The following is a 14,924-nucleotide window of genomic DNA, read 5'->3' on the forward strand; positions in this document are numbered from 1 at the left end:
GTGCCCCATCATCAGCCACCTCCACAATCAGCTCCCCCGGCTGCACTAACTCCATGCCCTTTCCTCATGCAGAATGGCACCACGCCCCTGGCCATCGCCAAGCGGCTCGGCTACATTTCCGTCACAGACGTGCTGAAAATTGTCACGGAGGAAACCAGCATCCCTGTGAGCCCTCAGCCCCTCCCTGTCTGCAGGCAGCCTGCTCTGCTCTGGGCTGGGGTCCAGGCTTGGGGCAGAGGTGGGGGGCAGGGGTCTCAGCCACGGCCACTTAGAGCTCTGCTGCCACCTAGCGTTGCCCCCCTCGGGGCTGTGCCCCATGCTGCCAGCTGCCCGCTGTGCCCCTGGCTGGGTTAGCTGCAGGGAGGTTTGCCCCCAGGGTTTCAGAGCGTGGGCCTGAGCCAGGGTAGGGCTTTGGAGTGGGGTGGCTGACCCTGCTCTGAGCCTCCCTGTCTCCTGCAGATGACCGGCGACAAGCACCGCATGAGCTTCCCTGAAACCGTGGATGAAATCTTGGACGTGTCTGAGGATGAAGGTGAGTGGCAGGAGTGCAGAGCCTGTGCACAGCTAGAGATCTGTCTCCCTCTTTCCCTCCTGGCTCACCCCAACCCAGAGGCCATGCCAGGCTGGAGCTGCAGGGACTAGGGTGCTCTGCCTGGCAGGATCTGGCCCAGCAGTCTGTCCCTGGGGTCATGGTCCCTGAGCTCCCCTCCACACACAGGGATGGCTCTGGAGCCGCTCTGGAGCACAGAGCCACCTGCCACCAACACAGCCCTGGGCGGGTTCTGGCCACAGTGCCTGGAGCTCCTTGGGGTCCCCAGTACCACACTCCCTGCCACAGGGTCCTGGGCAGCGGTCACTGTGCAGGGCTCCTCAACTCTGACTCTTCTTGCTTTGCAGGCACTGCTCATGTCACTCTAATGGGTATGGACCATGTGTGTCACCGCGGCCCGGGCGTGCGCCCATCTCACTCCTGTGCACCACCGTCACTAACCCATCCCACGCTCCATGGCTTCCCATCCTCCCTGTGCCACCCAGGCGGGAGCCGGCTCAGGCCTGGCCCTGCCCCCGCCCCTGCACCCTGCCCATCTCCGTGTCTGTCCCGTGTGCTGCCATTGTGGTGATACTGCATGAACGGGCACGCGTTGAGCCGGGCCAGGCACTCCAGGCCACTCGGGGATGCCAAAGCCTGGGGTAGGGAGGACTCACAGAGGCTGGGGAAGGGGCCAAGCCTGTGCCATGCAACAGATAGGATCTGGGCTGGGCTCTGACAGTCTCGCCTGGCAGGGATTGTCTACCTGGAGCTGGAGTGGGAGCCCATGGCTTTCCCACCATGGCTCCCCACACTGCCCTGGCTCTGGCCTTCCTGCCCCATGGCTTGGGGGTGGCCAGACCTTCTCCTGCCCATTCACTGACTTGCTGCCCTGGCGGCAGAGCCCCTGACCCCCAGGGGCTTATTCATGGGTGTCCACGTGGCCATGGATAGGCAGGCCTGGCCCCTGCTGGTGCATCTCCTGATCAGTGCACGCACTGAACGGGCTTGCCTCAGGAACAAGCCAGAGCGTGCTGCCTGCCCTGGGACTCCACAGCTGTGCTTGGGGTGCTAGCCATGGGACTGGCTTGCTGCTGGAGCAGCCTAACAGCTGGAGCCACTTCCAGCCGGGTTAATGTGTCACTAATCTGAGCACAGGCAGCCCTGATGGCAGAGAGAGTCCTGGCTGGAAGGGCCACGCACCCTGGCAGGAGGTCCCTGCTGGCACCAGAGACCCCACTCCAGAGTCGTGGCTGGGAAGCAGAGACACTAGGCTGAGAGCAGGGTGTGCCACCCTCCTTCAGCTCCCGCTATCCAGAGCCTGGGAGGGAGGGGACCTGGCAACCTTGCTCCCTACCCTTGCCGTCCCTGGGCTGAGCCAGTTCTTGGTTCCAGGAGAGGAGCCGGCTGGATCCAAGCTGGAGAAGCCAGAGGCCAGGGACCAGGAAGAGGAGTTCATGCCCAAGCTGGACCACGCGTAAGGGCTGCACTGGCTGGCGGGAGGCGGGTGTGCCAGGAAGGTGCCGGGAGGGTGCTGAGAGTGTGCGCGTGGATGCCAAGTGAGGCCTTGAGTCTGTACTGGGCTCCTCCTTTGTCGGGGACCTGCCCACAGGGCCCTGACGGAGAAACAGCTCTCAGCTGGCATTGCACGAGAGTTGCTTGTGATAGTCTGCATTGCCCTCACAGGGTGGAGTCCCCCGCCATCCCGCGGATCCCCTGTGTCACGCCTGAGACGGTGGTGATCAAGCCAGAGGAGCCTGAGCAGGTAGGAGCCCCCATGGCGGTAGCCAGCCACATGGCAGGGAGCAGGCAACCCAGCCAAGGCGACCATGCTGCGCAGCCGCTGGGGCCTGCGGTGCTCCCCCCAGGGGTTTCGTGGGCCAGGGCAGCCGCACTGTCCCTAGTGCCTCTGCAGGCTCCCCAGACTGTGCCTCACTGCCCTCCCCTCCCGCAGCCGTCCAAGGAGTTTGATGAGGATTCGCTTATCCCCAGCAGTCCGGCCACGGAGACCTCAGACAACATCAGCCCAGTGGCCAGCCCCGTGCACACAGGGTGAGTGAACGGCTTGTGCCCACACTTGCTCCTGTGCGTGGGCCTGCCCCTGCATGACACTAGCGTCTGTCTGTCGCTGCAGGTTCCTGGTGAGCTTCATGGTGGATGCCCGAGGCGGGTCCATGCGGGGCAGCCGGCACAATGGGCTGCGGGTGATTGTCCCCCCGCGCACCTGCGCCGCCCCCACCCGCATCACCTGCCGCCTGGTCAAGCCCCAGAAGCTGACAACGCCACCTCCCCTGGCCGAAGAGGAGGGTCTGGCTAGCAGGATCATCGCCCTGGGCCCTGCTGGTGCCCAGTTCCTCAGGTGAGCCATAGCCCAGCTGCTCCCCAGAGTCTCTGCCAATGCCGTGTACAAAGCTGGAGCCTGGGGACTGCTGGGGATAGGATTCAGGACACGAGGTATCGGGATCTGGATGCCTTATGGCGCTTAACCCCAGGCCGTGCACTGCCCCTGCCCTGCGCCCTTGTGACAGCATTGGCACCCCTGGGACTACATCCCCCAAGCCCCTCTCATGCTCACATCCCACTGCAGCCCTGTGATCGTGGAGATCCCACACTTCGCCTCCTACGGGCGGGGTGACCGGGAGCTGGTTGTGATGCGCAGCGAGAACGGCTCTGTGTGGAAGGAGCATCGCAACCGCTACGATGAGCGCTACCTGGAGCAGGTGCTCAGCGGCATGGATGAGGGTAAGCTGGGCCCCAGGGTGACGCGGGGGGCAGGGGCATGGCTGGCGTGTGGCCAGCTGGGCCATGACATGGTGGGCCATGGCCTGAGTGTGGCGCTGCCTTGCAGAGCTGGACAGCCGGGAAGAGCTGGAGAAGAAGCGGATCTGCCGCATCATCACCACGGATTTCCCTCTCTACTTTGTGGTCATGTCCCGCGTCTGCCAGGACTATGACCTGATTGGCTCCGAGGGCGGCAGCCTGCGAAGCACGCTGGTGCCCATGGTGCAGGCCACCTTCCCTGAGACCGCTGTCACCAAGAAGGTTAAGCTGGCCTTGCAGGTACCAGGCCCCCGCTAGGGATGATGCACAGACGGACGGGCTGGGACAGAGGCGAGCGCAGGCCAGTGCAGACCTCCACTCTTCTGTGTCCCACCACACAGGCGCAGCCGGTGCCAGATGAGCTGGTGACCAAGCTGCTGGGGAACCAAGCGACCTTCAGCCCCATCGTGACAGTGGAACCGCGGCGCAGGAAGTTCCACCGGCCTATTGGCCTGCGCATCCCACTACCACCATCCTGGAAGGACAGCCCCCGGGACAGCGGCGAGGGCGACACCACCAGCTTGCGCCTGCTCTGCAGCGTCATCGGTGAGCGCTGTACCTTCACTGGGTTTCAGGCCAGGGCATGAGTCAGCGTCACCAGCACCCTGGGGTGGGTCTGTGCGGACAGGGGTTCTCGGGGCAGGGCCTCAGGGCATTTGTGACCAGGGCGGCTCCCAGGGGCAAGGGGACAGAGAGGCTGAGGCTGGGCTCTGGGCAGGCACCAACCCCTATGGTGCTGTTGCAGGAGGAACAGCGCAGGCACAGTGGGAGGACATTACGGGCACCACCAAGCTGGTCTACACCAATGAGTGTGCCAACTTCACCACCAACGTCTCAGCCAGGTGAGATGCTGCGTGTGCGTGTACCTGGACCCGTCTTGCCATGAGTGGACCGTGTCAGCCCTGGGGGCCTGGGGAGGAGAGGGCCTGGTTAGTCCGTGCTGATGTGGCCCCTGCCACAGGTTCTGGCTGGCAGACTGCCCGCGGACAGCCGAGGCGGTGCACTTTGCCACGCTGCTGTACAAGGAGCTGGCAGCTGTGCCCTATATGGCCAAGTTCGTGGTGTTCGCCAAGATGAATGATGCCCGCGAGGGCCGGCTGCGCTGCTACTGCATGACGGATGACAAGGTGGACAAAACGCTGGAGCAGCACGAGAATTTCACTGAGGTGGCCCGGAGCCGTGACATTGAGGTAGCACCCAGCCCAGACCCTTCCCCTCGTGGTCGGGTTGGGGAGGTGGCCCTGGGGCCAGTGGGATGTGCTGCTGATGGCTGTGTGGAGCCTGCAGCCCCCAGTGCTTGGGTAGGGATTGCTTCCCGGCGTGTGGATGACGGGGCCCTGGTGACAGCACAGGGGGACAGTGTCCAGGCCTGGGTGGGGCAGCTCAGGCCAGCCAGCCTACGGTGGCAGTGGGTCTGAGCCTGCGCTCTGTCGCAGGTGTTGGAGGGGATGCCCCTGCACGCCGAGCTCTCGGGGAACCTGGTGCCAGTCAAGAAGGCGACGCAGCAGCGCAGCTTCCTCTTCCAGTCCTTCCGGGAGAACCGGCTGGCCCTGCCTGTCAAGGTGAGAGGCGACTTTGGCCATGGAGGGTGGGGTGGGGGTGGGTGTCCTCCTGCTCCCCGGTCTGACCAACCGTGTCCCGTCGTGCAGGTGCGGGACAGCAGCCGGGAGGCAAGCGGCTCGCTCTCGTTCCTGCGCAAGGCCATGAAGTATGAAGACCTGCAGCACACGCTCTGCCACCTCAACATCACCATGCCACCCTGCACCAAGGTAAGCGCCCAGCCCTGTCCCAGCACTCAGTGCCGTGCTTCGACTTCCCACACCCTCGCCCTCCCTGGGCCAGGCACTTGCCAGCTGTGTCCATGGCTGGGGCAGGGACTTTGGCCCCACTGGAACAGGTGGGGGCTGGTCATCGTCCAAGCCCTGTGTGATCCGTGGCCCCTTCTGCTTCTGCAGGGGACAGGCAGCGAGGAGCGGAGGAGGACGCTGACGCCACTGGCCCTGCGGGAGAGATACAGCATCCTCAGCGAGAGCAGTCTGGGTATGTGCTGCTGGCCCTGTCCAGCCACTTTGCCCCACAGGCAGGGAGGGGGAAGCACAGGGAGGCACCTGCTCCAGTCCCTTGCCCGGGGCCCCAGTCACTTCTCTTCCTTGGTGGTGCCCCGGGCCCCTGGCGGCCCTGCTGCTGCACCTGTCACCTTGCCTAGAGGCTGAGCTGGGGCCAAGCACGTCCCTGGCACGCCTGTCTCGAGCTGATGCCTAGGGCCATGTGCCAGTGCAAACAGCAGCAGAGGGGATGGGGCAGGCAGCGCTGTGATTCCCTCTTCTCCCTCAGGCTCTCTGAGTGGCATGGACAAGGCAGACCTGAAGATGGCCATCATCTCTGAGCACCTTGGCCTCAGCTGGGCAGGTCAGTCCGGTCCCAGGGCACAAGGCCTCCATGTTGCAGGGCTCCTGAGATGCCTGTATCTCCAGAGCCAGCCTTGAGCAGGGGGCAGCCCAGTGCCCAGCCAACTCCACCCACCCCGGGTCTCCAGCACTGAGCTGCTGCACCTGGCAATGGCTTCAGCCTGTTGTCTGTGCATCACGGGGACAGCATGCATAGGGCATCTCTGGTGTTGATGCTACCCCTGGTGGGCATGTGGGGCTGGGAGAGGCCTGGCCATGTACACAGTGTAATGCCTATCCTGTGCTGTGCGTCTCACAGAGTTGGCACGGGAGCTGCAGTTCGGGGTGGAAGACATCAACCGGATCCGGGTGGAGAACCCCAACTCGCTGCTGGAGCAGAGCGCAGCCCTGCTTAACCTGTGGGCAAATCGTGAGGGCAAGAATGCCAAGGGTGAGTGTTACTTGGCAGCCCCTGCTGTGTTGACTGCCCTAGACTGCTGGGGTTGGGCCCTCAAGCTGCTCCCTGGAAAGAGACCATGGGCACATCCCATGCCTTGAGATAGGGAGGCATCTCTGCACTTAGCTGAATGGGGATATGAGGCACCCTGCACACTTGCACAGCCATGCTCCACAGGCACATGTGTGCATGGGTGGGGTGGCTTGGCTGAGTCGCCTAGCTATGGTGCACAAGGAGCTGTCCTGTAGTCATAGCGTGGTGTGTCACTGCCATTGTGGGCTCATACGTGGCTGGGGAGTAGACTGTGCTGCTGTGGGGCCATCGGCACCCACCCAGGGTGCCCAGAGGGCTTGTCCCCATTCCCTGCTCTGACATCAGCTCCCCCTGCACAGTGGAGAGCCTGTACACGGCCCTGAGGAACATCGACCGCAGTGAGATTGTCAGCATGCTGGAGGGCTCCGGGTGGCATAGCCGTGGCCTGAAGTGTGACCGGCGCTACACCGACAGGGACTATTCCCTCTCGCCCTGCCAGATGAATGGTGAGTCCCTGGGCCTGGGCAGGCCGTGGGGCCTGGCAGAGCCACCCACTTGCACCACAGCCCACAGCTGGCCAGGCAGCTCTGCTCCTGCCAGGGACGGACCGGGGCTCCCCAGCGCAAGGACTCAGAGGCCTCAGCCTGGCGTGTGGGGTCTGGGATGGGAGTCGGAGCCCAGCAGCGGCTGGCCACAGACGGCGACTGCGGCTCCCTGTGGGGCCAGACCCACACGCCCCTGATCCTGGCTGGTCACTGCCTTGGCCAGGCACACGTGACTACACCTTCTGTGCAGCCTGGCTCCAGTCACTGTCTGCACCAGCAGGTGCCTGGGTTTGGCCCTGGCAATGAGGGCAGGGGACCGGGCATGACCCAGGCGTCTGCGACAGAGCAAGGCGCCAGTTCTGGGCTGATGCTGCAGCCGGTGCTGAGGCCTGACGTCCCAGCCGCCGGGTGGCTGTGGACGCTGCCTGCCGAACGCTCTCTCCCCTCCGTTCTGTGTTCTCTCAAACACGCCGTCGGCGCTCTCAGGCAAGGCACGCCCCTGCCATCGCTGCCCGTCGCCTTCCTCCTCTGGCCTCATCCTGACCTCTTGCTCTCATCCTCCTCTGCCTATCTCCACTGTCTCCACCTGGGCCGAGCCCTGCCGGAGATGCTGCCTGTCACCAAGGGACTCGCGCCCTGCTCGCAGCTGCGTGTGTCTGTGCATGGCCCTGCACGCTCGCTGCCAGCCCTGCCTGGACTGCTGCCTCCACCTTCCCTGCATGGCCCTGCTGCTGCCAGCTGCGCCACAGCCTCCCTGCACCCTTTTGCTGCTAGAGGAAGATCCCCCCCAGCCTATGCACCCGCTCTGAACCCAGCTGGATTTAATAGCCATCACCCCTCGCTGGCCCTCTGAGCCAGCAGTAGCGGTCCCAGGCATCCTCAGGCAGGTGCTGGTGCTGGCACCAGCTGCCCCCTCACCCGTGAGGGTGGCACGGAGCTGGGAGAGGAGAGGATGGCTACCTGCCAGAGTGCCAGTGAGCAGGGAGCCAGATGGGGATCCCAGGCTGGGGACTCAGCAGCCTGGGAGCCTGCAGGGGCTAACCCACACCTGGGCCAAAGCAGACAGAGAGCGATGCTGTCCCTGCCCTGGGAACAAGTAGGCAGGACGCTGTGCCTACACCTGGAGGCAAAGTGCATAGTCTGCCTGGGCCCTGCAGCTTCCCCACGTCCCTTCCCAGCTAGGCATAGCAGGAGAGGCTGGAGCTGGGCAGCCATTGGCCTCAGGGCCCCAGGGCCTGGCCTCCCCACTTGCACATCTGGACAGGACCACAGCCAGACAGCACACACAGCTGTGCAGAGCAGGGACAAGGGCAGGGGCACAAGTGGGGCTCAAAAATGAGGGGAGGAGAGGCAAATGCAAGCAGAGCCGCCCAGGGACCTGCCCAGTGCTGCGGCGCGCAGTCTCGGATGCACATCCGAGGACTTCAGGGCACCTAGCTGGTGCCTGCTCCCACCTGCCCCCTGCACGCCCTGGCAGGAGTGCAGGCCCCGGGGTACAGCCCTGCTTCCGTCAGGCCACCCGCAAGGCACCCCAGCCAGGCAAGGGAGCAGGGTAGGGCAGCACCACAAGGGACTCGTCTGCTTTGCCCCTGCCAACTCACCCAGGGCCTATCTGCCCAGTTGCAGCCTTGTTCCCTCAGCATGCGCTGCCTGCCACACCCCTGCCCCGCCACGCTTGTCTGTGCGGAACGGCTGCCAGAGATGTCGCCTCTGTCTGCCCCTGCAGGTTACGCTTCGCTGCCGGACGAGCTGCTCTCGCCCGCCTCCCTGCATTACGCGCTGCCGTCCCCTCTGCGTGCCGACCAGTACTGGAATGAGGTGGCCATCCTGGACGCCATCCCCATGGCCGCCACCGAGCCGGATGGGCTCCTGGAGATGTCCGAGATGCAGGTGTGGTCCTCAGGGCTCACGCCCTCGCTGGTCACGGCCGAGGACTCCTCGCTGGAGTGCAGCAAGGCCGAGGACTCGGACGCCACGAGCGATGGCCGCCTCACGGGGCAGCCCCCGGAGGACATGCCTGGCCCCGACCACCTGGGCTCCATGGACCTGGTGGAGGATGACACAGTGGACTCAGATGCCATGAATGGCCGCATTGACCTGCTGGAGCAAGAGGAGGGGCAGAGGTCGGAGGCGAGGAGGCCTGACGGGGCATGCTCAGCAGGGCCACAGGCCACAGAGAGTGAAGACTATGTTGTTTCAGGCCAGCAGCGGGTGCAGGCCCGGATCACCGAGTCGCCCAGTGTGAGCCGTGTCATCGAGAGGAGCGTGGACAGGTACCACAGCCCAAAAGCCAGGCAGGCAGCCAAGGCAGGGGCACCGAGACCCTGCGTCGGGGACAGGGTGATGAAGGGCATGGCTGTGCAGCCCAGCTGCCTGCCAGCTCCTGGCGATGCCCATTTCTCATCCACTGCACGAGTGCTGGGCGGGGCTGGCGTGGAGCCCACCAGCAGACTGGGACTCTGGCTGTGACAGCAGCTCGTCCCACGGGGGTCAGGGGGACGGCGCTGCGCCTGGCGCTGGGGCGCATGGGCACGGGCAGGAGCCATGTGCCGCGTGGGTGGTCTCGGTGGAGAAGCTGACCGCCTCTCTTTGTCTCTCTGTCTGTCTGTCTGTCTGTCTGTCTGTCTGTCTCTCCCCCCTATCCCTCTGGCTGGTGCCCAGGCTGCGGGACTGGAATGCAGAGGGCTCCTTTGTCTCCTGCCTACAGGACTTGCCCGAGGGCTCCTGGCAGGAGGGGGTGGCCCGGAGCGCCTGCCTGCTGAATGTGATGGGGTCTGGCTCTGCTGCTGGGGCCTGGAGCCAGGACCAGGGCACGGTCCTGATGCCGCCTGCTGAGCGGATGCGGATCGACTCCGGGGAGGAGAGCGACTCCCGGCCACCGCCCTTGCACAGCCAGACCTTCAGCTCATGGCTGGAGGAGGCAGACAGCAGCTTCTTCGGGCAGACAAGGGTAAGGGGTGGCAGCGGGAAGAGCTGTCCCCAGGCGCTGGCACCACATTGCCCTGGGGCCTGGCAGAAGCTCTGCAGCCAGGCTAGATACTGCCCCCAGCTCAGGAGGGGCCCAGCTGCCTCAGCATCAACCCACCCTGCCGGATGCCGGCATCCCCCGCATGGCTTCTGCAGGGCATGGCCCAGAATAGCACGACTGAGCCAGGCCCAGGGTTTTATTTAGCACCAAGCTGCTGCCTCCGCTCTCCATTTATAACCAGCAGCCACCCTGCACGCTTCCTAATCAGGTATCTCCCGGGGCTCCCGCCCCGCGCCAGCCTGCCACGGCCAGAAATAGACCTAGCCAGCAGTGGGGGTCTGGCACTGGGCACCCGGTCAGGGCCAGGCAGAGCCAGCTGTGCCAGGCAGCGAGGGGTGGCAGGGGGTGGGGGCAGCACGGCAGGCAGAGAAGGCAGCCCCCTCAAGCTGTGCCCCTCCATGTGCGCAGCCCCTGGGCTCCTGGCTGGGCCCTGCTAGCACAGCCCCAGACTCAGGAGCCACGTGGGCGGCTTGCTGGGGGCACCTCTCAATGGGCTGCAGAGCATTGCAGGCAGACATCTGGGGACCGGGGGCCCAGCCCCAGCCCCCCCTGCTGAGCTTGGGGCCAGGGGCTGCCCTGTGCTTCAGGCCCCGTGGGTTCCCCTCCAGACCAGATGACTTTGACAGGAGCTGAGAATGCAAAGGACAAGCCCACCTGCCCGCCCCAGCCAGTGGCTGCAGCCAGCTGGTATGCGGCAGCTAAAATTACTGCAGCCTGACACGGCCCCTGTGCAGAACGGGGTAGCCGGCAGAGCAGGCAGCGCTCAGGGCTGCTGCGGGCTGGGACACCCGTGGGCGCAGGGCGTGGGCGCGGGCACAGTGGCAGAATGCTGGCCTTCGTGACCCAGCTGCTGATCACCCTGGTGCTGCTGGGCTTCTTCCTGGTGAGCTGCCAGAACGTGCTGCACATCGTCCGGGGCTCCGTGCGCTTCCTGCTCAAGCGTGTCCACCATGAGCTGGACAAGGAGCTGGGCGAGAGCGAGGGGCTGGCGGATGACGAGGAGTCTGTCTCCACCAGGGTGGTCCGCCGCCGCGTCATTGTGAAGGTAACAGGGCTGTCCATGGCCCGCCGAGGCCCCCATCCAGCTGTCCTGGCCCCGTGCCGCTGCCCCGCTCCGTTCCCTGTGCTCACAGAGCGCAGCAACGGCCCTCCCAACCCCCACCCCTGCACAGCAGCCAGGGCTGCTCCAGGAGGCGCCGTGCTGATGCGGGGGGCGGGGGGAAGGGGAGCAGGTCGTCTTTGCTGCCCCACAGGGGCTGGTGCTTTCCCAGGCCACATGTAACAGTGTCCTGGGCCGCGGGGGTCCTCATCCTGCCTCACTCTGCTCTGCCCACAGGGCAACGAAGTGCAGGACATCCCCGGGGAGCAGGTGACCGAGGAGCAGTTCACTGACGAGCAGGGCAACATCGTCACCAAGAAGGTGAGTGGGGGCAACCCTGGGGCAGTTAGTTGGGGGATCCTCTGGGCTCCCCTCTGCTCTGGGGGCTGCCACGGGCCTGCAGGGGAGCCCGGGGTAGAGGCAGGCATGCCCTGGGCACGCTGTGAGCAAGCAGGGTGGGACAGGCTGGCCGTGGTGACCCGGCACTCTGCGCAGATCATCCGGAAGGTGGTGCGGCGGCTGGGCCTAGATGAGGAGGATGATGAGCGAGCGCGCGAGGAGGTGATCCTGGAGGGCTCCCTGCAGGAGGCCCAGGAGCTGGAGGCTGAGGCTGAACACTTCATGAAGTATGGCCTGCTGCAGCACGACAGCCTGGGCAGCCAGGTACCGCTCGGCCCCTGCCCCTGCCCCTGTCTCTGCCTCTGCTTCCACCCACGATGCTCCTCCCCTCTTCTCTCCTCTCCTCTCCTCTCCCCTCCTCTCCCCTGCACACCCGCTCCCAGCTCAGGCTCAGCACCTTCTGCCTTCTGACTCTCCTTTCCCTCTCCTGTCCTCTCTGTCCATCTGTCCCTCTCTCTCTGTCTGTCCTTGGGCGTGCTGCTTCCTGTCTCTGCTGCGGTGCCAGGAGGAGGTGCGTGGGCGCAGCCCGAATGCGGAGCTCATCGGGGGCAGGATGGGGGCTCACATAGTGAAACGCGCCAGCCTGAAGCGGGGGAAGCAGTGACCCCGAGTGGCCTCTGTCGAGGTAATGCCACCAGCATGCTTGCCTGGCCCCGTGCCTACTGCAGCCCGGCACGGGGCCCCTTGGGATGACCTTGGCCATGGCACTCTGGAGGGACAAAGACCATGGCCATGCCGTTGTGGCACATGCACTGGCCTGCTGAGCGCCTGCCTGGTGCTGCCAGAAAGGGGTGCTGTGTGTGCTGCACACCCTATGCCAAAACTAGTGCCCGCCCAGGCCGGACACAGCCTTCCTGGAGCATCCCAGTGGGCTCTGGGCACCAGAGGGCAGCCTGGAGGCTGGCTCGCCCACAGCGCAGACCCACCTTCCTGAGAGGATGGCCCAGGCCTCCTGTGGGAGCAGCTCCTACAGCAGCACAGCCGTAGCAGACCGATGCATGCCTGTGCACAGGCAGGGATGTGCCCACGTGCCATCTGGCTCCAGCACAGTCCCCAGGGGTGCCTGCGCGGGGCAGCTGGGAACAGGGCATCCACTGTGGGGGACAGCTGCCCCTCCAGCCTCCATGGCAGGCTGGTGTGTCCATGCATATGTCCATGTCACTCTGTGTGCCAGTGTGGCGCAGCCCCTGCTGCCTGGGCCCAAGCAGTCTGTGCCCCGTGGCACAGGACCTGTGGTGCTGCGGGGGCCCAGCAGGTGGCTTGGCCAGCTGCCCGCGAGCACCACCCTGCCCTGGCCCCCAGTAACCCCCTCCCTGCTCCCTCCCTCCTCAGGACCTCACCTCAACACCAACCCACTGATCTGCACACGCGTCCTGACCCCCACAAGGAGAGGCAAGAGCCGAGCGCCGGCGGGAGCGGGGCCGGCCGTACGTGTTTCTATAGGCTACCGGCATGATTTCTGTACGAGACTTACTTACCGTCCTATTCGCATGATTGACTGATGCAGACGCATGAGCTACAGTACGTACTACCGACTGGGGGCCCTGCACGGCCAGGAATCCAGGAGACCGGTCCTGGGGCCTCCCGGCCCCACTGGGGAGGTGTGGGCCAGGCCGGTGGCAGGTACCGTGGGCAGGGTGGAGACGGCGCCACGGCCAAGCCCCGTGGAGTGTCTGCAGGTACACGGAGCTGCCCACGGCCAGGCAGCCCCGACTCGTCTCCCTGGCCTCCACGCCAGCCTCGCCATCTCGCCCCTCCCCGTGAGTGCTGTGGGCGTGGGGAGCAGGCCCCATGCCGGCAGGGGCAGGCAGAAAGGGCCAGGCTGCAGCAGCTGCCCAGTGTGGGTAGGTGGGCGAGCCCCCGAGTAAGGGGAGGGCACTGGGCCAAGGGCCGAGCCCGCTGCTTGTGTTGAAAGTGTTAACTGTACAGTACTCAGCCTTGTGTATATGAACAATAAATACTATGCAAACCCGGGATGCTCCCGCCATGCGTATGGAGCACCGACAGCTCGGCCCTCGGCCAGTGGCAGGGCAGGGCGGCTTGTGAGCCCACAGCTCCAGCCCACGGGGCCCTGCAGGAGTGGCCAGGCACAGGCCCGCTGCCCATGTGTGCCTGCTCACTTCCTGCCACCCACACAGGGGCAGGGGTGCTGGCTGCCTCCCACCTTCATCAGCCCCCACCATGGGTGGTGCCAACCCACCCCGCACAATGTCATCTCACAGAGACAGGAGGGGTCATGGTGCTGCAGCCCTCCCCTCTGCGCCGGCCCCCGTCGGCCTCCACAGGCGGGCGGCCACACTAGCACAGCCCAGCAAACGCTGACCCTTGCAGGACCAAGCCCCGTGCCCCGGCACAGCAGCATTGCCCAGGGACCTGCCCCTGCATATCCCCATAGGACAGTAAAGCCACTGCCCCATCCTGGCCCCAGCCCAGCTGTCCATGTCTGTATCCAACCTGGCAGGAGCTGGGCCAGATGCAGAGACCTGGGCTATTTTAAGGCATTTGGTAGATGGAGTCTGCTGTGATACATGACCCCCGCTGGCAGGTCACAGGCAGGGGCAGTGGCTGCTACCTTCCCTGCCCCCATGTCCTTCACCCACCCCCAGGCTCCGGGCACAGCAGAGGTGCCTGCAGGGATCTCCTGCTCTGCTTCTTCCTGGGGGCTGATGTGGCCCTGGCAGCCACACGCAGCCCACACACTGTTGCCGACATGGACTGTGAGGCAGCAGGCAGGGAACCCCCTGCCTCTGCTGCCAGCAGAGGTGTCAGTGCAGGGAAGCGAGTGGGCAAGGCTTGGCCTTGGGGAGCGCTGCGTGTACGGCCGGGGCACAGTACGTCCATCCCTCCCCTCTTTCTGCAGTATAGTTGCCCCACGCCGCCAAGGCCGCTGGCAGCCCCGTAGTGTAGTGTGGGTCCCGCGCTTCGGCCTCGCGTGCTCATAGGGCATGTGCTCGCCGCTCGCATCGCTGGCAGGGCCGCAGGGGCCGCGCTGGCCTGACGCCTAGGGCATGCCGCCACCGCCCGCGCGCTAGACGCTTTTTAGACATTTTACAGTTCTGTTGACTTCCTTTTTTATTGTTATGGGAACGAGCCTCGGGGACCCCGTCCCCGGCGCAGCCCCGATGTATAGACCATTCCCTGTACACCAGCTACCGACTATGACTTAATAAAGAAACAACACCGCTCCGCCTCCTCTCTGCTTCTCTGTGCACAGGGTGGGTGGGCAGGGGGGAGACTCCAGGACACATCCAGCCCCCAGGGCGGGGGCAGCAGGGACCGAGTGGGAGCCCATCCTGCGCCCTGGCTGCACATGTGCTGTGGCAGGAGGGAGGACTGCAGACACTAAGGGACCCTGGGGCTTGGGGCCAGCGGGGGAGCTGGAAGCAGGTGACGGGCCAGGATTGGGAGGTGACTGTTGACTGCCCTGTGTCCGGCCAAGGCCCAGGTCCCCATGTGACCACGGCAGCCTCTTCCCCAGCTAGGGAAATGGCTTCTTACCTGCAGCCCTTTGTTATCACACAGTGTCCAGCCGGGTGTCCGTGCATGTGCATGTGGGCCTGGTGCAGCCAGCTCCTGTTCGCTCTATCCCCCGCAGTCCCTGGGGCAAGCGCTGTCCAGCACCGCAGA

At 65.2% G+C, this 14,924-nt stretch overlaps 1 protein-coding gene across 3 annotated transcripts in view; it reads left to right on the forward strand.

Annotated features, from left to right (window-relative positions):
- ANK1 (ankyrin 1) overlaps positions 1–14,688 on the forward strand; it is a 50,945-nt gene extending 36,257 nt beyond the window's left edge. For 2 of the 3 annotated variants that reach the window (XM_090056062.1, XM_090056063.1), the window contains 24 exons: positions 73–165; positions 460–532; positions 898–921; positions 1,925–2,006; positions 2,216–2,294; positions 2,484–2,581; positions 2,664–2,888; positions 3,117–3,271; positions 3,378–3,589; positions 3,691–3,895; positions 4,095–4,191; positions 4,311–4,539; positions 4,786–4,911; positions 4,999–5,118; positions 5,305–5,389; positions 5,684–5,758; positions 6,056–6,187; positions 6,586–6,732; positions 8,498–9,044; positions 9,433–9,721; positions 11,136–11,219; positions 11,394–11,561; positions 11,803–11,922; positions 12,630–14,688. In XM_090056062.1, the coding sequence (XP_089912188.1) occupies positions 73–165; positions 460–532; positions 898–921; positions 1,925–2,006; positions 2,216–2,294; positions 2,484–2,581; positions 2,664–2,888; positions 3,117–3,271; positions 3,378–3,589; positions 3,691–3,895; positions 4,095–4,191; positions 4,311–4,539; positions 4,786–4,911; positions 4,999–5,118; positions 5,305–5,389; positions 5,684–5,758; positions 6,056–6,187; positions 6,586–6,732; positions 8,498–9,044; positions 9,433–9,721; positions 11,136–11,219; positions 11,394–11,561; positions 11,803–11,901 (3,444 nt within the window). In that variant the 3' untranslated portion in view covers positions 11,902–11,922; positions 12,630–14,688. The other variant, XM_090056064.1, reaches the window with a different exon arrangement.
- The last annotated feature ends 236 nt before the right edge of the window (positions 14,689–14,924 follow it).

The sequence above is a fragment of the Crocodylus siamensis genome, chromosome 6 (assembly GCF_052110815.1).
Source record: "Crocodylus siamensis isolate JL-2025a chromosome 6, ASM5211081v1, whole genome shotgun sequence".
Taxonomy (NCBI): domain Eukaryota; kingdom Metazoa; phylum Chordata; order Crocodylia; family Crocodylidae; genus Crocodylus; species Crocodylus siamensis.